The following is a 22,268-nucleotide window of genomic DNA, read 5'->3' as shown; positions in this document are numbered from 1 at the left end:
AATAATAGCTGCGGTGTCACACATTACCGCAGCATTGATTGCCTACAGCTGGCCTACAGGGCACCACTGCGTGGATTTGTCTATATACAGTGACTCTATCTTAACACCAGGACACGCACCAACAGTGGTTTTTATAACTATTTTGAGTCAAACTCATCGCACACCTGTAGCTTATACATGGCAAAGATAACGTACCTATAAGCATAATGTGTTATATTATTTATAACCCGTTGCGACATGACGCGTTGTGAGATTGTTTCGTTTTTAAGTGTTAGTGAAAACACTTAAAGAGATTTAAAATGTTTACCTAGGATGCCAGGTTGAAAGTGGTTAAAAACATCAAATATATATATTTTTGTTTATAGAATTCAGTATACTTTTGTATAGTTGTATAAATTATACAATTCCACACAAGTGTGTCTCAGTCAGCACACCATTTGGGAGCATGGTACCCACCGTCCTACAATGAGGTTATCAAAAACATGGCCCTCTTAAAATTCTTTTGAAGACCACTGGAAATGAGATTTGCAAGACAATTTTATCCAGCAGCAAACAGACCTGTGTCTGTTTGTTTGCAAGCGCTTGTGTCTTCACTGTGGATGTGGTGTTGTTCGCATGACTGACTTTCTCTGAAATGCCCATGTCACTTTACGTTTGTAGTTCAATGAAAGCTTAGAATTCAAAGTGACAGGACTGCATTAAGAATGATTCAGAAAGGGGAATTCGGAGCAAAAGGTTACGTACAATTGCTACCGTCTAAGCGCACTGGAGAGAGTGTGTGTGTGTGTGGGGCATGCGAACACCGTAAAACCCTTAGTGGTGGTTTAACTCTACAAATAGACATTATAAGGTCCACATTTTTACACACTCCAGAGTTAAATTAACATTGTGGATTTCACTGTGTTTGTGCACTTGAATCATCTTAATGAAACATCTGGAGGCATTCCTGAGATGTCTGAGGGGTGACAGCAGCTCGAACCTGGCAGGAAGAAAGGAGAGCGGGAGGGAGGGAAGGAAGGGAGGGAGGAGGGAGGGAGCGATAAAGGGGGGACTCGTCTCAGAGTAAATGAAACAGGGCAGAGATGGCAGGGTGGAGACGCAGGAGGAAGAAACAAACGTAGAGAGAGAAGGGAAGAGAACAGTTTGCCTGATCAATGTCCCTCTGGTCTGTAGAACAGATTATGGAAAAGACAGATGAGTCTAAAAGGAATAGTGTTATACCATCTATCTACATACATACATTCCAGGAATCTCTGTATGTATGTATATATATATATATATATGTACAGAATATATGCCTGTCTGTGTGTGTGTGTGTGTGTAATGTGTATGTCCTTTGCATATCTTTAAAGCCGTTCACTTCACTCTTAGCGGGTGTATCACTGAGGACCAGAAGTGTAGTGTTTTGAGTGTGAAGTGGATCCAATGAGTGGTTCTCCAGAACTGGCTCGCTCTGAACGTACAGAACATTCGGAATGATGGCCCACGCCCTGAACCGTACTGTGCTGCGGCACTGTACTAGTTGAATCAAATCCTCAAGATGTACGTCTTTCTTTCACCAACAGTATTACCAGATATGGGGGTCGATTATGCAAGTGGAACAATATTACATATAATATTACAGTTTTATGAGCTGGGGGCGTGTGGTATGTCATATTGCAATTTTGGGCATGTTAAGAAGCGCTTTTGACACCCCGTGGAGTGCGCAAAACGGCCTTGAATTAGTCATGGGTGTGTTTAAGGCGTGTTTGAGACGTACCCAATCAACATGTCCGTACTATTCTATTTACCAGTCAGCTGATGTCACATACGGAATGCGCACTTTGGGGATCGTGGTATTACATTTCTTCAGGCTGGCACCATAGAAGAAGACATGACATGACTTTGTCACATTTGGGTTAATTATTCCTATTGCACTGCATGCTATCACCTTTATGCCTCAAAAGAACAGACCCACCTATACCTTTCAGATCGGAATGGAACTGCAAGTAGATAGCAGCATATTGGCAAATTGGCAATTCATGCGTAATGTTCCCAGAATCGTCTAACCCCCGAACATGCAAGTTCGTTTGATATTGTTTAATTTGAACGATAGAACCATGTACCATACAGCGAATGAAAGCAAGATTCCTAAGGAATAGAGATTTTTACATTTAATAAAACGGTTGAGAAATGAGAGAACCATGAGTGTTTATAGGCTAATATCAACGTTTTTTTATGAAAGACAAACGGGCTGTGAACTTGAAGAGCTCAATCACCATCCCGACACGGAAGAAATATAGCCTAGTGCATGCATGTATATGCACTGTTGCACTTGCACACAGTAGCCTACACACGCTCTTTATTTGTTTCTATTGAAAAACACCAGTAAAATAACGTTTATTATATTTTATTTCATTCAAGTCACGACGAAGGAATGAGTTGAATGCGTGCTGCGTAATGCTGTGGCCCCGATGGTATGGTCTTCGCTGAGTTCGCTCGTAGCATTTTATTGAAGAAGACTTGAATCGGGTGTGATACAGCATATGCAAGAAAACTTCCCACGGATTATGGAGATGTTTTTATTTATTTTTAAGGTTGAGAAATGAAAGAATTATGGCCGTTTCTAATCTCAACATTTTACAAAAAAAAGACGCAAAACGAGGCTGTTGCCATGTCTCATAGAAACAAGTAAATAGGTCTATAAAAATAAGCGCATATAACAGGGGTCTGTAACCTATTTTAAATGAAGTGCCATGTTTTTATTTTCTAGATAGTGAGTCTGCCATATCCAGATTAATTTTAATGACACCACATTAAAATAAAAAAACATATTTTGATTGTCCACAAATATAAAGTTCTTCCTTCTTTTTAAATATGTTCTTGCACATTGTTATAATGATCATTATATATATCCCCCTGCAGTCAGAGTTCATAGTTTTAATGAATGAATGTGATGCATTGTGAGCTGGTATAGATCTGCTATTTTCAAAAGTAATCTTGGAAAAAAATAATTAAATTTTTGGATTAGCCGTCCTTAGTTGGGCAAATGCATTCATCTGGGGATCCTTGACATGGGAATGTGCTGTGTGAGGATCACTGGTTTAAACAACATTAGGAGAAAAGCCCAAATAACCACTTTAGAAACAAGAAAAGCAACCACAAATAGTACAACTACCAATATTTACAAGCAACTTTACAGAAAAAGATGCCGCTTATAATAAACAAACATGGCAACACTCTAGCAGCCTCCCAGAGCCGCTCAAGTGTACAATCAAACAGTGCTTTTTGCGTTTATGAGGTGGTCAGACCCACGTCTAATCGTTATGCGCTGAGTGTTTTTAGGTCAAGGGGCTTAATAGCAAATTGCGCAAAGCGAAAATAATTAACATATGGACACTCCCACAATGCTAAAATATTCAGGAACGCCGTATGCCATATGTGTGTGCGTTCAACACGGGCCGATATGCCTTTCATAATACGAATGTGCGCAGAGAGAGGCCAATTTATGTATTACCACATGGTAAAACGCACCTTCAAAATCTAGGCCAGAAAGTCTAAAATCTCTCATGATTTGACATTTTCACCTCCGCCCATAAGGTATGGATGTGAGTTACAGTATGAGTATATCAATACAGTTCAAGGTCTGTCAGTTAGCAGAATAACTTGAGAACAGATGGTTGTATTTTCATGACACTTTGTGGGAATGTTCAGTAGGCTCCCCCGAAGAGATGATTCACTTTTGGGTTGAAAAGGACTAAGGACACAGTCACACTCAAAGGCCTGGAAAGTTTTGGGAAAATTACATAATCACTCATATTTAAGGTGGAAATGGCATATCTTGGCAAATGTAGTGTTGCTTGAGGTATGCACTCTACTGTACAAATATTTATAGTTTTTTAAATATTTTAGTGTCTTTTGAACATCATTAGGATTATGAAACCTATGATTATGAAACCTGCTCAGCAACAGGTAGCCTTTTAGTTTGGACCTATAGCAGACACAGATACATTGGCAAAATAAACGCACAGACTGATAGGCAGACACACAGACAGGTTCATGCCCAAACTAACAGACAAACTGTTAAGAGCTGCGATAAGGCACACGGCCATGTCTCCATACTCACTGCACGGCTGTGGGAAAACCCCAAACTCATGCTGGGTTTTTGCATTTGAACTGAAGCTACCTTCGTTCACTTTCTGACGCCCCTTTTACACTCTCTTCCTCTCTTTCAGACTTTTTTCATTTGTGACCGTTTCAGAGCCAAGGATGAGAAAATCAGGATAGGGGAGGGGACCTACACCACCCATCCCCAAGAGACACAGACAGAACATCTCAGCAGAGAGCGAAATAAATTACCAGAAGCAGAGAGAGACAGAGAGAGAGAGCCAGAGACAGACAAAGAAAGAAAGATGTACAGCCTGAAAAAAGGGAATGGTAGAGTCAGTGAGAGAGGGAGAGATGGCCAGCAAAATATAAGGGAGGTGGGGAGGGTGGATGGGGGACTGGTGGGTTAGGTTTTCAATGCCAGAAGCAATTGATGGATAAAAGAGCATGTGAGAGTGCGTGCTCACTGGGAGGCAGGATAAGTCCACTGACAAATACAGTGATATGAGAGAATAATAGACAGAGAAAGATACACAAAGAGAGAGATTGCAACATGGACGAAGAAACTGAATGGAACAAATAAATAATGCTGTTAAAAAGTAATTTAATTAATTTGAAAATGCATAGGCCTACATACAAAAAAAACAATCAAAGTAAGCATAAACTATGAGATGAAACGAGACAAAGAGATGATTAATTTCAGAGAAAGGGTGGATGTCAGCAGCAGCATATGGTCAAGGGAGGAAGAGAGATCATTGAAAGCATATCTTTGGCATACAGCCATTGCTGTACTGAACGTCAGTAGTTCACTATTGCAGCCAAAGGGAGAGAAGTGGAGAGGATGAATGGAGGAAATAAACAAGGTTTTATCATTGGATTCAAACCAGAGTCCTCTCGCTCACAAGGAACATAATGGTCTGTGCACAAACTGGCACCTCTGGCAAACTGGCACCTCAACCCAAGTGATTTTCTTTTACTATACATGACTGTCCTACTTTTGGTCAGCAACCTCAGACATGGCCGTGTACACCGTTTTGCGAGGGGAGGAGGTTCCCTATTGTAAATAAAGAGAGAAATTATGTAATATTTAAAAGGGCACTTTTCTTCTATGAAGGCAATCGGGGCAGATGCTGGGGCATCGGTTGGCTCATACCTACCCTTAGGGACAGTAGGGACTGCATGAATCTATAACCTGCTGTGCGTGCGTGTGTGTGTGTGTGTGTGTGTGTGTGTGTCAAACCAATACATGGTTAAGTCATGTGAACATAATGTATCTGTGCATAGGGGTGTGTGGACAGACACACTACTAGGCCACATGGCACTGCTGAGCCAATGATTGTACTGTACATTAAATGCACAAAAAATTCAGGATTTATTTTCCCTCTCCCGTAGAAGTTCATGAAGTGAATCCAGCATGTAGGTTTTGAGATACGGTTTGGGACCAAATTGGCTCTATGCACACAGAATAACTATTCCTAGTACTCCCTGGGCCCTGCCCTACTTCCTTCCTTCACAGGTGTTACCCATACAACAAATTAAGGCTCTGTTCAGTGGTGTACAGTGGTTCTCAAATATTTTCATTTCAAGGACCCCCATACAAATGAAACCAAATGGACCTGTAAGACCTGTACACGTCCATTTGAAACCCACTCACACTTTGAGACCCACTGGTGTGTGTTTCCGGTGGGTTCATTAGTATCATCGGTAACACCTGTGAAGGAAGTTGGGAAGGGGCCCAAGTTCTTTCCACAATGGAGTGTGTGCATAGAGCCCATAGGCAGTACAGGCGTCACAGTACAAGTTGGTTGTTAGGTTTTAGTTTTCCAGGTGAGTGGTTCTGTCTGTATGAAAACGCACTGAGCTGAGACGTGAGCAACAGCTGATATGACAGATGCAGAACAAATGCTGGGAGCATGCTTACTGGTAGCTACTGAATATGGGGTGCAATTTATTTAATTATTATAAATAATAATCGAACATTTCTTAATCAATTAAAAAATTCTAAAAAGTGAAAACTACAAGCTTGAGGCCTGGGCCATGGCTCAGTGGTCCAGGCACCTTGGCTGGTAATCCAGTCTGGAAGTGTGCCGCGGGTTCGACTCCCGATCCCGACGGGATTTACTGCATTCCCCCCATCTCTCTCCCCCATTTCCTGTCAGACTACTGTATGTCCCTCCATAAAATATATATAAAATAAAGGCGAAAGCCACACAAAAAACTAGCTTGTGAACTTATGAAAAAGTGCTATTTTCAGTAGAAATGTCTGTGTGTATGCGAGGGAGAGAGAGGGGGATAGAGAGAGAGATGAAAAGCTGCAAGGAGTGCATCATATAATTGTTATGAGAGTGAGTATGCACACTCCTGTACAGTGAAACAACAGCAGAGCAATATGATTGCAGTGACAACGCTTAAAACAAATACTCAGGTGTGGCAACAGTAGTGGAGACCAGCTGAACAGGTCTGTCACTCTGTGTGACTGCTGCCGGAACCTGCTGGAACAAGCTCCACTCAGCGGCTGTGGCTCAGTTGATAGATGTGGGAGAGGTATTTATAGTCATCGGCTGGTGGTTTTTAAGGTGGTGGACGTTGTGCCATTAGTGACTAACAATGAGGACATTTTGTTTGGCAGTGGAGTTATTTTTGTTAGTTTCATTTTGTATAGCCCATTTAGATCTGAGGCCGATTCTAAAAACCTAGGTTTTCTGAAAACAAAGAAAAAACAAACAAACATTGCTACATGTATAGCATCAACTAATGAGACACAGAGGTAACTCCCGGATGGAAATGTATAACAACGTACAGGCCTGTCACAATTATTACATAATCACAATTATTTGAGATGATTGCAATTATTTTTGCGTAATCCAAAAAGCTTTACATAGATTGTGCATTACATTCACCCATTCACACACACATTCATACACCGATGGCGGAGGAAACCATATGCAAGGCACCAACCTGCACATCAGGAGCAATTATTGGTTCAGAGTCTTCATGCTCAAGGACGCTTCGACACTAACCCGGGATCGAACTGAGAACCTTGCATCGGGCTGCTCTATTGGCCACTCTACACCCTGAGGCCTCATTCACACGTATCAAACACCAATCAAGGAAATGTTTGGTCGTTTTTTCGTTTTTCTAGGCTTCGTACACACATAAAGAACAACTGTGCTGTGCTCTGTTTGGTCAAACCACGTGACTTCCATTGGAAAAGCATTGAGGCGGCCATGAAACACGAACAGCACAGAGCATGTTCGTCTGATGTGTGTACGAAGCCTTAGGCCACCACAATGCTTTTCCAATGGGAGTCACATGGTTTGACCAAACATTTTTGTTTGATGGGAGCCGGAGGAGGGGAAGAACACCACCAGCAATCAGCAATCAAACACAAATGTTTGGTCAAACCATGTGACTCCTATTGGAAAAGCATTGTGGTGGCCTAAAAAAACATTTGCTTGATTGGTGTTGAACGTGTGTGAATGAGGCCTAAAGGCCCATACATAGTCTGGTTTTACGGTGGTGGGGTGACCACCGAACTACAACATGACGTCACGAGCCGCGGTGAAGAGCAAACCACCGCCACCGCTCCAGCCCTTCTCTCTGTTTTTACTCAACGTTATTTCAGCTCCGGTGGTCAGCTCACCACCGGAGCGGTGGTCACCTTACCACCGAAAATCCAGACTATGAATAGGCCTTGAGCCAGACCATTACATCATTTGGTGGGGAAAGAAATACGCCAAAGAAACAAGTCATCATAAATCCTTTTGGGTTATATTGGAATTACATTTGATTACACCTTTCATAAAATGAGCATATGGGTAATGCTGGGGAAAGTGACACATTCTATTAAATTCTTTTTTTAATCACAGAGAGATTCTAAACCATAATGGAGCATAAGAGAGTGACAGGTTGAGTAGAAGAAGATGCTCTCATATTTAGCACATGTTGGTGGTGTCTGTGTGAAGGAGGTGGAGGCTTACTAAATTAATTACAAAAGATGGGAGCTGTGATAAAGTGCTGGTTGGGTGGGTTGTGATCGAATTACACGGAGAGGATTAGTGCTGGGATTAAGTAGGCCCGTCATTACATAATGGTCTGATCAGAATTATTTCTGCTAATCACAATTATTTTATATGTTAGAACTTAGAATCGATTCCATGAATCTATAAAAAGCAGGATAAAATTAACAGAAATAAATGTCATATGTCCATCTCGTTTTCTATGTTCTTTAGCAACTTTCAACCTGCCATTCCTATTTTGGACAATTTCTAAAAAGTTCATACATTGTACAAAATATCTACAATCTATAAATTCCCAATGCCTCACAATACATTACATTGTGAGCTTGTAGACTAACTATTTTCACTATTTTTGAAAAATCTTGAAAGCATAACATTATTTATTTTTTCTTTTTGTCATTTCAATAATAGGCTTGTGCAATGTTTATTTATTATGTTCCAATTTTCAGTGACAAAAACACAATTAAATCACCACACTTATTGTGTATGAAAGTTAATCGTCAACTAAAATGCCATGATCCTGACAGCCCTTGGATTAAAGGAGGTTTGACCCAGATGGAATAAATGGTTTATTGCAGGTCACAGTAGTAATACATGTTAAAACATCTATTCTCATCTGACAATTTCATATTCCATAGAGTAGTGTCCATAGTGGCACTCATATTGGTTTCAGTATGATTACAGCTTTTTTCCACTTCATGTGTCATTGACCATACACAAGGAAGACTTCCCAAAAGTTATAATCTCATGAGCCAGGTGTGTCCTCATTTGGAAATGAACCTATGACATCATCCTCTTGCTAGGCCTGTCACAATGATTACATAAGCTAATCGCCTGATTGCAATTATTTTACATTATCGTTTCCGTGTTTGGGGTGCATATGTCATATCCAGGAGGAGCCATTGCATCGATTCAGTGCTTGTGACATTGATTAGGCAGCCAGAAAGTGATGCTGACTGCTTTAATATCACAAAGAGTATGCTTGATTTACACATGGATTTACAGTGCCGAAAACGGGTGTGTAACCAAGCATAAAGCACGCCTTAAATGTCATGCGGTGTCGTCTGTTCCTACTTGGGCATTGTGTGGAGGAGTGTGCCAGCAGAAATTAATACAGATAGGCTACTCTTCACTTGAGTTTGTCTGTCTCTGTGCACTTGCACATACGATCAGGAAGTTGGTGCTGACATTTCTCTCTGTTTCCGAGACAGACAGAGCAGTTCACTGTACAGTAGGTGGGTGCAGTTGTACAAAACCGGTTTTTAAGATTGAAAACTGCCTGTGTCAAATGTTACGGCATTCCCCTCCCCCCTCTCATCTTAACTGTCAGTTCAACTGTCACCTGATTCCACACACCCACTACACAGCCACTTAAGGCAGGTGGATAGAGCTATTTTCGGCACAGAGAGCTTTTCAGGAACTCGACCAACTTGAAAAATGTATGTCCTTAAAATATAATATTCAGGTGGGAATTGAGTCGACTTTCAAAGCGCCTTTATTCTGAAACATTCCCCAGCACCCAAATTGTTAAATATAAGTGTTCATATGAAGTAAACGCTCGGAAATTCTAAGTTGACCAATTCAGCAAGTGGATTTTCTTAGTATTGGGAAGTTGTTACAGAAGTTTGCAATATATAATGTAGGCTATAACAACAGAATAAACATGTTTCAGAAGTGGACCCCAGAGGTCTCTGTCTCACCATCGTTTTCAGCCATACAGGTCAAGACAAGAATTGTTCCAGCCTTCGTTTCACCTCGTTTTGAAGGGTTTCCCAATAGACTCTTATCAGCGTAACTTGATCTTCAGCCCATTCTAATGAGTAAGTATTGTTTAGAGTGAGACTTTAATAAGTCCCTGAGTCTATTTATACACCTCCACACACACCACACCCACCCTTGTGTATTCTCATTATGACGCATGAGAATACACACACGCATGCACACGCGCACAAACTTGGATAAAGTCCAACTTGAAAAAATATCTTATCAACATAATATTTGCCTGCTAGATTTCAAATGATACAAAATAGAAAATACACACATTCAGTGTGGACCCCCTTGAAAACTGTCACTGTATAAAACAAATGCTTGTTTTTCACTAAGACCAACATAATAAAACCACTGCCACTGTGCTAATTTACTGCGAATATAGTACACAGTGCACTGTAATAGCATTCACAGGTGTTTCCCGATGACAGGAAAAAGCCAAGCAAATACTAAGAAATGCATCAGATGGAATATCATGCAGTATATCTGCCAATATATATCTGTTATAAAAGTGTTAAAAACTTGTACTTGGAAGTTTGGACTAAGAGAGATGTCTCCTTGGCTGAAGACTGATAAGCACCAATAGCACTATTTTGGGGGCCAAAAGAAATTAAATCCTAGCCTCTCCCTTCTAATTATCCCCAGTGGATGATACGGTCCTGAGGTCCAACCATACCCAGAGCGGAAAAATAGGGGAGGCCGCAGTAAAAGGAGGAAAGAAGTGAGGAGAGGCGTGCAGGGGAGGGGAGACGAGGAGGACAGACCAGCTGGTGTATTGCCTCAGAAGGGAGAAATGGGAGGGAGGGAGACTGAGTGAGCCAGGGAGGGGATACATACAACAGAAGTGGATATCACTTTACACAGGGAGGACACCCAACTGTTGCTCTCTCCCAAAACAACTATTGATTCGACATTAGACCGAAGAACATTGGTCTCCTAGTCAGTGTGTGCTCAAACTTTTTCATGTCAAGGAGCCCCGATTTTAATATGCATTTGGCCACGGACGGACCCCCATCTGAAACTATTTTTATACCATTACTAACTCTTGTAATTTTGCCGGGGGGCCCCACATGGATCCCTGGGAGTCCCCACTCCCCAGACCTAGGGGTGGGCGATGTGGAAAATACTCATTATCTTTGGCCAACGAAACCGTCGTTCTACGGAAGTATAAATTAAGGTATAGAATTGCAAATCACAGAATGTGCATTCCGTGTATCATGATATACAATATCTCTGAAAGGGCAGATCTCTCAACGATACCCCCTACCCAGACCCCAAGTACAGTACCTTGTCCTCCGGCAGAGCTGGAGCTGCTGTAGAGCGAGACCTGTACAGTGACTACGGTTCATATTGGACAACACAATTGATCCATAACATAAAACTGCCAGGAGCATGACTGGATGATCTCATTGATCTCAGCACAGAAATCCAATACAGTTAGTTATTCTGGTGGTGTGTGTCATGGTGTGTAAACCTAGTCGACAATAGTTGTTTACTAGTGTTTACATGTAATCATGACAGCCCTACTTCTCACACACACTGTGAAAGCCTATTCCATTCAGAAACCATGCTGGCGGTTTACTCGATTGGCCAATAGTGACTACCTTTCACTGTCTTATTAGCCACAGGCAGTCAGTGATAAAAGGCTGATAGAGTTAACAGGATCTCAAGTCACAGAAAAAATAAAGCAGCGTCTGGCTAAACAGGCTGGTGTTCATTTCCCACACTGAATGTGACATTGTGGGGTTGAAATTTTCCTTTACAGCTTCAAATAATAAATTGGGTCACATTGAGGAAAAGTCCCACAGAACAAGGCTTAACCAGTACACCAAACAATAGTGTTTCCTTCTCATATGTGTAGCTGTCCTCTGCTGTGACCCCTGGGGACACATTTGATCCCATTACGTTTTCCTTCTCCGCTTTGTTCATAAATTGTCTGATAGCCGACCCCCTAATGTGGGGGAAATCACCCTGTATGGTGGGTCAGATTGTGCCAAAACTAAAGGCAAGAGAAGTAGCAATTTCTAGAGTGGTAGCTTAAATAGAAAATAAAATAAATGGCCATTAGTGGCCCATTTTGTGAGTGTGAAGGGACATTCTTTTTTTGGGACCCCGATATCCGGGTGTCAAGACAATTATCCCATGTGCACCTTTCTCTGCATATACAGTCGTATCCCTACAGGTTTAAGTAGGCTAACTAATTGAGCTACTGGGACGCCAGGAACAACCACCACGAAACATCAAAACATTGAAGCCTACTGCGTTGTAGCAGGGCTTACATCATAGTGACTTTGCAAACTAAGGATTAAGGCAAATAGGGCCAGTCACTCACATTGTACTAAGTATTTTTTACTTATTGATGGGGCTAATTTGGTAGAAAAATAGTACAGTTTGAGTTCATCTATCCATCTTCAACCGCTTATCCGTAGTCTGGTCAGAGGGACACAGTTCATCTGACCAGCATTAATTAAACAACAATGATTTCATGACTTCTGTATTGAATGACTGCCTTATGTTCCCCTCTAAAATAGGGACACATAATAATGCCCCTCACTTCACACGAGACGAGTGTGATCCCCCCCCACCCCAAAATGGAGATATTTAAGTTTAGATACAGATCTATCGTTATATTTCAATCCATATTGCAATTTTGCAACACACACACACACACACACACACACACACACACACACACACACACACACACACACACACACACTATCATATTAAATAGCTGTACTTCCCTTTCACCACATTCCAGTACTCACTCAAATGCAATGTCATAGTCTAGTTTCTAGAGTTGAAATAATCTGTTTTGCAATAGATGCGTAAACTGCTGATTACATCTTTAATTAAGAAGTACAGATGTATTTTCTGCTGGCATAAGAGCAGTCTGAAAGACAATCCATCTCAGACCAGACAGGACTGAGACAGTAAGAGGGAGCTGGCTGTTGGGAGCATGTTATGTTCTATTTTAGACCTCTAAATGTGAGGCTGTGTCACTGAAGATAACGATCCCATTAGCAAACCCACTGCTTGTTAGCTTTATTGGCTGGCTAATGAGAGAACTCCGTTCGTGTAGCTCTCTCTACATTAGAGTTGTTCGTTTTGTGCTGCCACACAATCCTAGTGGCCACATACACATAGATAGTTAACCCTAAGTGGCAGGCTGTTTAAATAGTCGAGCAGCGCTGAGTTGTATAGGCCTGGGATCAATGTTTCTGGTCAAGTGGCCCTGCATGGCATAATGAAGAAAGGTTACGGTCTGAAAGCAGGGCTGGAGTTAGGAGCAAGAGGAATGGTGGATTAAACAAAACACTTCTAGGTTGCCTCACAGACAGTACAGAAAAGTGAACAGTCTTACACTGTCATGTTTCTCTGTACATCACAGGCCACCAGCTGTCCAGCTGGCTAATAGTATGTCTATGCAACGATGCATTGCGATACAATTATTGCCCGGTACAATACTGTGATGATTCGAATCTGTGACGAACAAAACAAACAATGAATGAGGGAATTGTACTTTTACTTTTCATCCGTGTCATTTTAGATTAGAGTTACAAAATAATATCATCTAGTCTACATTGGCTATTTATTTTTTGAAAGATCTTGAACATTTGTGCAAATCTTTGAATATATATATTTAAATATATATATATATATATATATATATATATATATATATATATATATATATATATAAAGAAAATCTTTGCTTCTGGGGGTCCCTGGAAAACAATATTTTCAGAAGGGGTCCGCAGCCAAATTCATATAATTTTGGAGGTCCTCGATATGAAAAAGGTCTCATATAGCAACACAAGTGTTTCAGAAAACCGTTTTAGAAAACTAGATTTAGGATACATTTGTAGTTTCGGTCTCAGGTCTTAATTGGTTCATCTAGGTTTATGTTCACTTTGGCAGGAAAGTTGTTAATGCAGCAGTGCACAATGTGCAGTTTATCATGAATAAATGCTCCTGCTGCTGATCAGGTGCATGGTGTGGTATGTCGGCCCTCAGACAAAGCTTTGCAGCTCAAAACACGCTGTGTTTGTTTTGGGGAGGCGCTTCCCGTGACCGCTTCATTTCAAACTGACTTGATGACTTCTAGGAATATAACAACAGATCACTGACCGAACCTGGGTAGCCTGACAATAGTGGATCTACAAGCTCACAGCGCTCGCATCATCTAATTTTAAGAAGTGGGATGGGTAGGGGGAAAGGATGGAGAGGACAAGAGAATTATAGGATTTCTGCCAGTGGTAAGTGGAGAGAACCTACAGAGTTCCCTGACCGTGGGATGGTGCCCTGCCAGGGTTACACAAATAATTGCGATTAACGATTTAATTGTGTTTTTGGCATTGAACATTGGATCATATGAATATAGAATACCTTTCTGTTTGCCTCGTAATCAAAAAAAAATTGATACGATTATGACACAATAATTGATTATTTAGATGATAATTGTGACAGGCCTAAGTGTATGTTAATCACCACAAATCAGATCAGATATAGTACTGTAATGTCAAAAGTCCCACACAAATATGCATCGAATGTCCACTCAAACAAAGACAAAACCAGTTTGAAGCCATGGAAGCGTTGCAGTACGCAGACAGATATCCAGACAAGCATTGAAAGCGCATTTACAAATATGCAAACAATATGAGCTCGCTTCTTTTTACACACACGCAAGGCAGCACTCGTGGCCTGGGCTTTACACCACTGGGCGTGGGGGTTGGTTGGTTGGTTGGCTGGTTGGGTCGGATAGTTGAGGGTGTGGTCCTCGAGTCTGCCCAAGCTAGGATATGGGGAAGTGAACAGACAGGCGAAGTGAATGTGATCTGGACTGCCAGTGTGTCAGACAATAGATCCTATTGTGCTGCTACTGTCAGAGAGCCTCATCATCAGCATAATGGCCAGCCTTTAGATCCCCCAGCCTCTATTCCACCCTCAGGCCCCAACAGGCCTCGTCCACCACTGTGCTGCTGTACCTCTTGAGAGGAGTAGGGGCCGTTACCATAGTTGTGTAAAAATGTCAGAAATTGTTGATCAATAAGCTTGCAGCACGTCACTTTGCGTTGTAAGTGTTGAGCTTCGTGTTCTATGTGTTGAGCTTGTTGATCAACTATTTCCGTTATTTTACATAGATCGTACATGGAAACGATTGACGATTATGCAAGAATCGTGATTATCTCAAATAATTGCGATTAGACGATTATGCAAATGTCACAGGCCTAGAGATGAGTAGCCTATTGTTGGCCTTGCATGTTTAGCTTATTGACTACTAACTCACTGGATTTTATTGCCAACCATTTTTCCAAAGCATACTGTACTTTGTTTGGTCTTTGAGCAAACCAATGTTGTACACTGAATACAAATGAGTGCATTGGTTATTTCTCGGTCTTCAGTTACTCCAATGTTCTGTAATGAAATGTATTAGCTTGGGTTCTGTCTGTCGACATGGCCAAAATGCAGTGCTGAGAAAAGCATGAGATATGTGCATAACAGTCGCCTTACGTCATACAACGGCTTATGGGAAGTATCCCCATGTATTCCCCCGTGTGTCTGCCGCTGTGTATGCATTTCATGAAACTACTACAGTATGTGGTGATTTGGGGGACTCAGCTGTGCAGTTCAGCTTCCCTGTAAACAGTGGTGGGAAAAGTACTCACATTTTTTACTTAAGTAAAAAGTACCGATACTGCAATATAGAAGTACTCAGTCTCAGTTACAAGTAAAAAGTCTGGAATTCAAGTACAAAAGTATTGGCATCCAAATGTACTTGAAGTACCAAAAGTAAAAGTACTCACAATGTGTCGCATCGACACATTGTGAGTGACTGTGAGCTTGTAGATCAGCTGTTTTCAAATGGCCGAAATGTACAGTAATGGGCTGGAGTGGTTAATGTCTGTTTAAATACTAGTAACTAAGGTTTTCAAATAAATGTAGTGGATTAAAAGTATAATATTTGCATCCGAGATGTAGTAGAAGTAAAAGTACTGAAAATTAGAAATGGTAAAAAAGAATTACCTCAAAATTGTACTTAAGTAAATCTACGTAGTTACTTTACAGTACACCACTGCAACTCCCTTACATGATGGTGTACAGATAAGTTATTACCAACACTTGTGTTGCAGCTTTCCCCACTTGTTCGCTCGTCTCCCCTTTGACCTCAATGAGGAAGCGTGACGCAGTTTGGTTCAGATTCCTATTGGGGTTGTTTTGCATCCAGTCTTCCTGTGGGGTGAACAAAAGGCACGCTGTGACCGAAGAGGCTGCAGAGCGCCACTGCGGTCTGCAGCCTCCCGTCCACAACCAGAGGCATGTGATATATAGATATACGATGTGTGATAAACCTCTTATCCCTCATATCTGATGCGTGAGAAAATGTGAGAAATGGTAGACGGCCGCACACTGCGAGGCCGTACAGTACACTGCAATGTAGGACCATTACCAATAAGCCGTGTTCTCTATATAGGTATAAGAGGATAATATACTTGTCTTGGATGACATTTATTATAATATGCACTGGATTCCAAAACATACTTGACACAAACCATATGCAAACATTGTTGCATTCCAAAATGTGTCACCTGAAATGCTTAGCCTGAAACAAACAGTATTTCGCTCAGTTGACTTTATCAAGTAGGATATACAGTAGGATCTCTTCAAGTTCAAATATGTCCATCAATGCCAAAGCCACCCCCACCCCGGCAATACTTCAAGTACCTCGCCTGGATTCTTGTCTTGCGGTGTGAATCTGGACCCAAGCTGAGCTCGCCATAGACAAACAGGCAGCATAGAGCAAAGACTTCACTTTGTGTTATAACATCATGGTACATCAGTTACATTTGACAAAACCTACCAGCATCTTCGCTGGCCCAGTGGGCTATTCTCTACTTGATAGATTATATGTGTGAACACAATCTGAAACTATATGGACCAGCAGCAGTACAGGTAATGTGTAGAACAGCTATTATGAGTAACAATGGTGTGACATTGGTGTGTCGTACAGTGATAAACACACACAAAAGGTGTATGACAAAGAAACAATGACAGAAGACAGTCGGCAAATAATATATATGAAGATCAACAGACTGCGAGAAATCGCTAATGTTACTGCTGCCGAATTAGTTACATTTTCGCTAGAAACATACTGTGTCAAATATGAGCGACTGACTGTCGTAAACGATACAGACACACCTCCCCGACAATATCGGAGAGAGAGTTTGTTTATGTTTCGAACACAATTATTATTATAATTATACGAGACGATTTTAAGATCCCATGTTATTCTCCATAGAGAAAACCTTCCGCAAACCCCTTGGGACCAGGGGATAACAACAGGACTTTGTCGCTCTATTGGGAACTCCTTATATGGTTATGGTTGAGTCATGGTGACGTGAACGTCAGAGGTCACCAGCGGGACGGTCTGCCGGCCGTCCTTCCTTACTCCAAATTTTATATAGGATAATAACTCACACTAGGGAGAGTTAACTTAAGTGCTTCTTCAGTCAAACCCTGAGAATCCAGTATGGTAAGATCTTGTGACAGAGAAGGGAATAATAGTTTCCAGTGTTCTCAGACTGAGTGCCCTTTCCCCTTCTTTTCCACACTTCAGTGCTCTTACAATGACATTGATCGAGGTGGGGGTGGGGGGGGCTTCCTTCCATCTCCTTCTTTTCTTCTCCCATCATCCTCGTCTGTTTGGCCATTCTACATAACAGTGTGTGTGTGAGCCCGCTGAGGGTTGGTAAGGGGCAAAACATAAACAGCCCCAGTATGGAAAAGATGAAATGTCAAAGCTGCGTTCTCCTCTCCCAGTGTCTGTTACTTAACTTTCAAGAACGAATTCCACGAAACACGTTTCGGGGAATATACTTTGTGTGTGTGTGTGTGTGTGTGTGTGTGTGTGTGTGTGTGTGTGTGTCTAGATAGAAGAACACTTTCTAATCACAGTTTAGAATGCACATACACAAATATATACACTGACTGTATAATACCAGTATATGACAGATTTTGCCAGTGGAAATGGATTTAATCAACCTCCAGTCAATGATCATTTGCCTGCAAAGGTGCAATGTGTAAAGAACACTTTCAAGACACAACCCTACCGTCATGCACTAGTTGCAGGGAGGGATGTGCTGTGGGGGCACTAGCCTCTCCAACGTCTGGCTTTCAACTAGTCTATGGACTTTTAATGAAGTAAAGAAAACAGCACCCCACGTGACATCATGTGGGGTGCTTTCTAATGTTTGTTTAGACCACTTTAAACAAACAGAGTACGATGTTTGTTTAAAGAAGTGAGGGGCCCCTCACTTCACACAAGTGTGATTTTTAGCTAGTGGGGCGCTATGTCATGTGCAGGCGCTCGTGAGCGATCACAGATTGAAATAACCTCTTTAATGTGTGTAAAGACATTCCCATTTATGTTAACTTATAACTAGCCAAGCTATCTGACTGGGGAACATCAAGGCACCAACAGCTACAATTAGCCATAGTTGAGGTGGCGAACCAACCCAGAAGTACAAAGCTTTTAAAAGCATTCAGAAGACATGGTGTATTTAAGTAGGATACATAATTGAGCACAGACTTTGCCTTTTTTACAACCAACACATGGTGGGGTTATGACTTCCTGACATAAACTTCTAGGAGTGAAAATAAAGTCTAGTCATTGAACAGACTTGAACTCAAGTGTGAAAAATATAACATACACTTAAAATTGGCACAGAGAACTGTTGAATAACTTGCATACTTGGTTTATGGGTAAAACAGCAAGCCTAAAAGAAGATTTTAAGCCCACGAGTCTGTATAAGTCGGTGACCTCTGTTTCAGTGCAATAGGCAAATGAAAGCATACAGGAGACTAGACTGGCAAGAAGCAGGCGGAACACAGAAAAGCCACTTCCTCATACTTAAAGCATGACATTTTCAGACAATTATTACTGTAGGCAACCTGGCTTTAAGCCAATGTTAATGGGTTTATTTTTAACATGAGAAATGTTCACCTAATTCCACTTGCTCTTTGCTCAGCTAATTGCAATTGTGGAGAATGAGATAACAAATGCTGGCTTCTTGTAGCATTACAAAAATGATATGGTGATACTTCCAGTTCCAACACATTTTTGAGGGGCGCAGCTTTTTGCATCTGTAGCACAGAATGTGATGATTTGATTGGCTGAGCACGGAATGTGATGATGTATGATGATAAGAGCACCCCTCACTTCACATAAGTGTGATTGATTTGCACTGGGAATTGCATGGGGAAAGGGTGCATAGTGCAGTTAGCCAAATGCTCTTTGTCTTTGTGAGTTCTGATTTGAGGACCTGGGTTTGAATCCAACTGCTGTTTTGTCCCTGCATGTCTCGTTTCTCCCCTCTCTCTCTGCCTTAGTATAGGTTCCATGTCTTTCTACAACACTGTCTAAATAATAAAGCAATGCCAATAAAAGAAGAAGAAAAAACAATTGCATGGGAAAACAGGTGGACTGTCGTACTGCCAAATGCTTCATCATACCTCCCCATTGTACACTGGTATTGTCACTTTCCAGCTGACATACACTAGCACTACTGTCAACCTGGTTCACTCAAGTCATTTCAGAGTGGCTCTTCTCCCTCGACAGTCTGTCTCTAATGATTTTATTCTGGAGGCTGGGGGGGGGGGGCATGATGATAAACATGCACTGTCTGCCTTATCACTTGCATGACACATCAGGCAAACGCAAGTGTTGTCATGATGACACAGTCATCCCTTGTAAAACGCCATGTAAGCAGTCTGCACACGGCATGCTCGCTAATGCTTCCATGAACTAGTAATGCCCTCTTTATGTATGTGTGTGTGTGTGTGTGTGTGTGTGTGTGTGTGTGTGTGTGTGTGTGTGTGTTACAAACACCCACCACTATTGTGCCTGTGTGTGCCCTAGCTTTAACTCCCAACATCTTCAAAACAACACTTTCTTATTACAGAACACACACACACACCCCCAATCTGGTAAAGAAGCACCAAGGTGACCCCAACAACTGCAGCTCAACACCCCCCCCCCCCCCCCCCCCCCACCACCACCACCACCACCCCCCAGAGGGCCCTGCCTGCTGCCACAAGTGTCACATGCTTCATTAATAACTAGAACAAGAAACAAACTGTCCCACCACCCCACGTTAAGTCTGCTTTAGTCTTTAAGTTAAGTGGATATACTGTGTGTACGCAGCTCAGACGTTCTCACAAATGGCCATTTGGAGCACACACAACACACGCAGCAGGCACTGAGGGTGAAAAAGTATTAAAAAACGGTCAACTTAAATGAACTTACTTCATCGTTCGCCATCGTTCGTTGTTCGTCCGGCCCCGGGTCGACGGTTGCGCGCTCGTGTCTTCTGCAGTAACGGACAGTTTCAGATAGCAGCTAAGCGGCACATCAGGGATTGTCCGACACTTCCTGATAATTTAACCTAAATAATGTCAGAACAAGTGGGGAGGAAAGGGGATGTAAACTAATACAGTAACCCGTTTCGCAAAGTGCTATAATATGAACTTAATACATTCCATTCACAGGCACACAAAGGCAGGCAGGACGTATGAATGATAATCCGTATTGTTGGATCGCTTGCCCCAGAACGCGCCACTGCCCAAATCAAGAGTTGATGTCTGTCTGGACAACGTTTAGTTGTGACTTGTGACACTTACTTCCAACAGGATTAAAAACGCAGATCACTGTCCACGCAATGTCAAATAAGAAGAAGAGTATCCAGGAAAACAATTTGGTTTCCGAATAGTCATTGTTCTGGGCTGGCTGCTCGACTGGGTCGCCTGCTATTCCACCACAGCTAACAAGAAGAGCACAATAAAAACAGAGCACCAGGACTCATCTTCAGCTCTGCACAGAGTGCTGCTGCTGATGATCCACAAAAAACCTCTTCTTCTCCTTTGTAGTAACATCCGCGAAATGTCTCTCACTCACACACACACACACACACACACACACACACACACACAGTATCACATGCCACAAAGCCGCCTGTCACTCCAACACAAGCCCATTTTTCCGACTGACTAGAGAGCGGTCTAATGTTGTTTTTCTTCTTCCGGATATCGCACTGACTTTTCGAAACACAGAGAGAAAGAAATAGAAATGGTTTATAAAAAATAGTGCTGTTCTTCTTCGTTCATGGACAGTCACACATCAGGCTGCTGCTGCTGGGAGGAGACACACACACCGTCCGACCGACAACACTTTCCTAGACAAGCAGCGCGTTCTCTGTTGGCTTGGTAGACTGGCTGCGGGTACGCGCCTCAATATGTCACGTGACCGCGTCTAATAAACCAACTGTTGATTACGTCAGTTAAGTGTCTTGTGTCTTTCTTTAATCAGGGGGTTCATACATTAATGTGCATTTTATTAAGGGTTACATTTGGAATAGTGTTTATTTTTTTTAGCACATTTTTTAAGTGTTAAAATCGACTAGGGGCCCGGGGGTGCTAAAAAGAAATGGGGGCGTGGTTGAACAAATCAGACAATACATTTTTCAATCATTACAAAATCACAGTCAGGATATGTTTCATAACAATGTATAATAGTAAGCCTAGTAGTAACAATGTAGTTAAAATGTACACATAACAATGTACAACTATTTGGGGGGATATGCTTCATTAATTAAGCTGTTGAAAAACAACATAGGTTATGATATGATATATTACATGATCAATTATATTGAATAAATATTGAATAAAACATTGAAGTGAAAGAGTAGGGGATGATGACAGCATTGGCAAAAAAGCGTGTGTGGCCGTCACAAATTTGGCCATAAATGATTTGGCTGTCTGATATTCATAAAACCTGTTTGTTATCTGTAATGGCCATGGCCTATAGCAGGTGTTGGACACTCTTAAAACACTAAACACTTCTCAGCTTCAACTAGGCTTAAACCTCTAAACCACCTCTGTGAAGTTATATTTTGTTTTAGTTTTTCTCTTGAAATTGTTTTGATGTTCATGTTTGTATGTATGATTCACTGTAGCTGATGGAATTATATCTGTAACCTATATGTAATATTTGTTATATCTCGGTTTCCCAAAGGACACACCATGGTGTAAGAGGTATGGTGCTACACATGCTCAGCTGCCCTCTAGGCCGCACATGAAGCCTGTGAACATAGACATTCCATGCATAGATGTGCCACGCAATGGTATAGGCCTCAGGCCTCAGATCTACCATTCTGAAATTTACAGCTGACAGTAGGTTCTCTTCACTCTTAAAAAAAATGTAATTCAATTTAATTTCTTTGATGCTGAAGTAGGCCTCAGCTTTGAGGGTCTGTGTAAACACAAACATTGAAGACAAACATGAGGACACACATTGGCCAGAATGAGATGTAATGTCATTTATAAACAGTGGTTTTACTA

General features: G+C 41.6%; 1 protein-coding gene across 2 annotated transcripts in view; it reads right to left on the bottom strand.

The window, feature by feature from the left end:
- The window catches only part of pkn1a (protein kinase N1a), a 59,012-nt gene extending 37,917 nt beyond the window's left edge, over nucleotides 1-21,095 (bottom strand). Inside the window, exons 1-2 of one of the 2 annotated variants that reach the window (XM_083765663.1) lie at nucleotides 20,553-21,095; nucleotides 20,179-20,317 (exon numbers count right to left, since the gene is read on the bottom strand). In XM_083765663.1, the coding sequence (XP_083621789.1) occupies nucleotides 20,179-20,193 (15 nt within the window). In that variant the 5' untranslated portion in view covers nucleotides 20,194-20,317; nucleotides 20,553-21,095. Of the gene's footprint in view, nucleotides 1-20,178 lie in introns of both variants that reach the window. The other variant, XM_083765662.1, reaches the window with a different exon arrangement.
- Between the last annotated feature and the right edge of the window lie 1,173 nt (nucleotides 21,096-22,268).

This window comes from Protomyctophum parallelum, assembly GCF_964188405.1.
Source record: "Protomyctophum parallelum genome assembly, chromosome: 5".
In the NCBI taxonomy this organism is placed as follows: Eukaryota; Metazoa; Chordata; class Actinopteri; order Myctophiformes; family Myctophidae; genus Protomyctophum; species Protomyctophum parallelum.
Note: the sequence above shows the minus strand (reverse complement) of the source record. Positions and strands in the feature narration are given on the sequence as shown.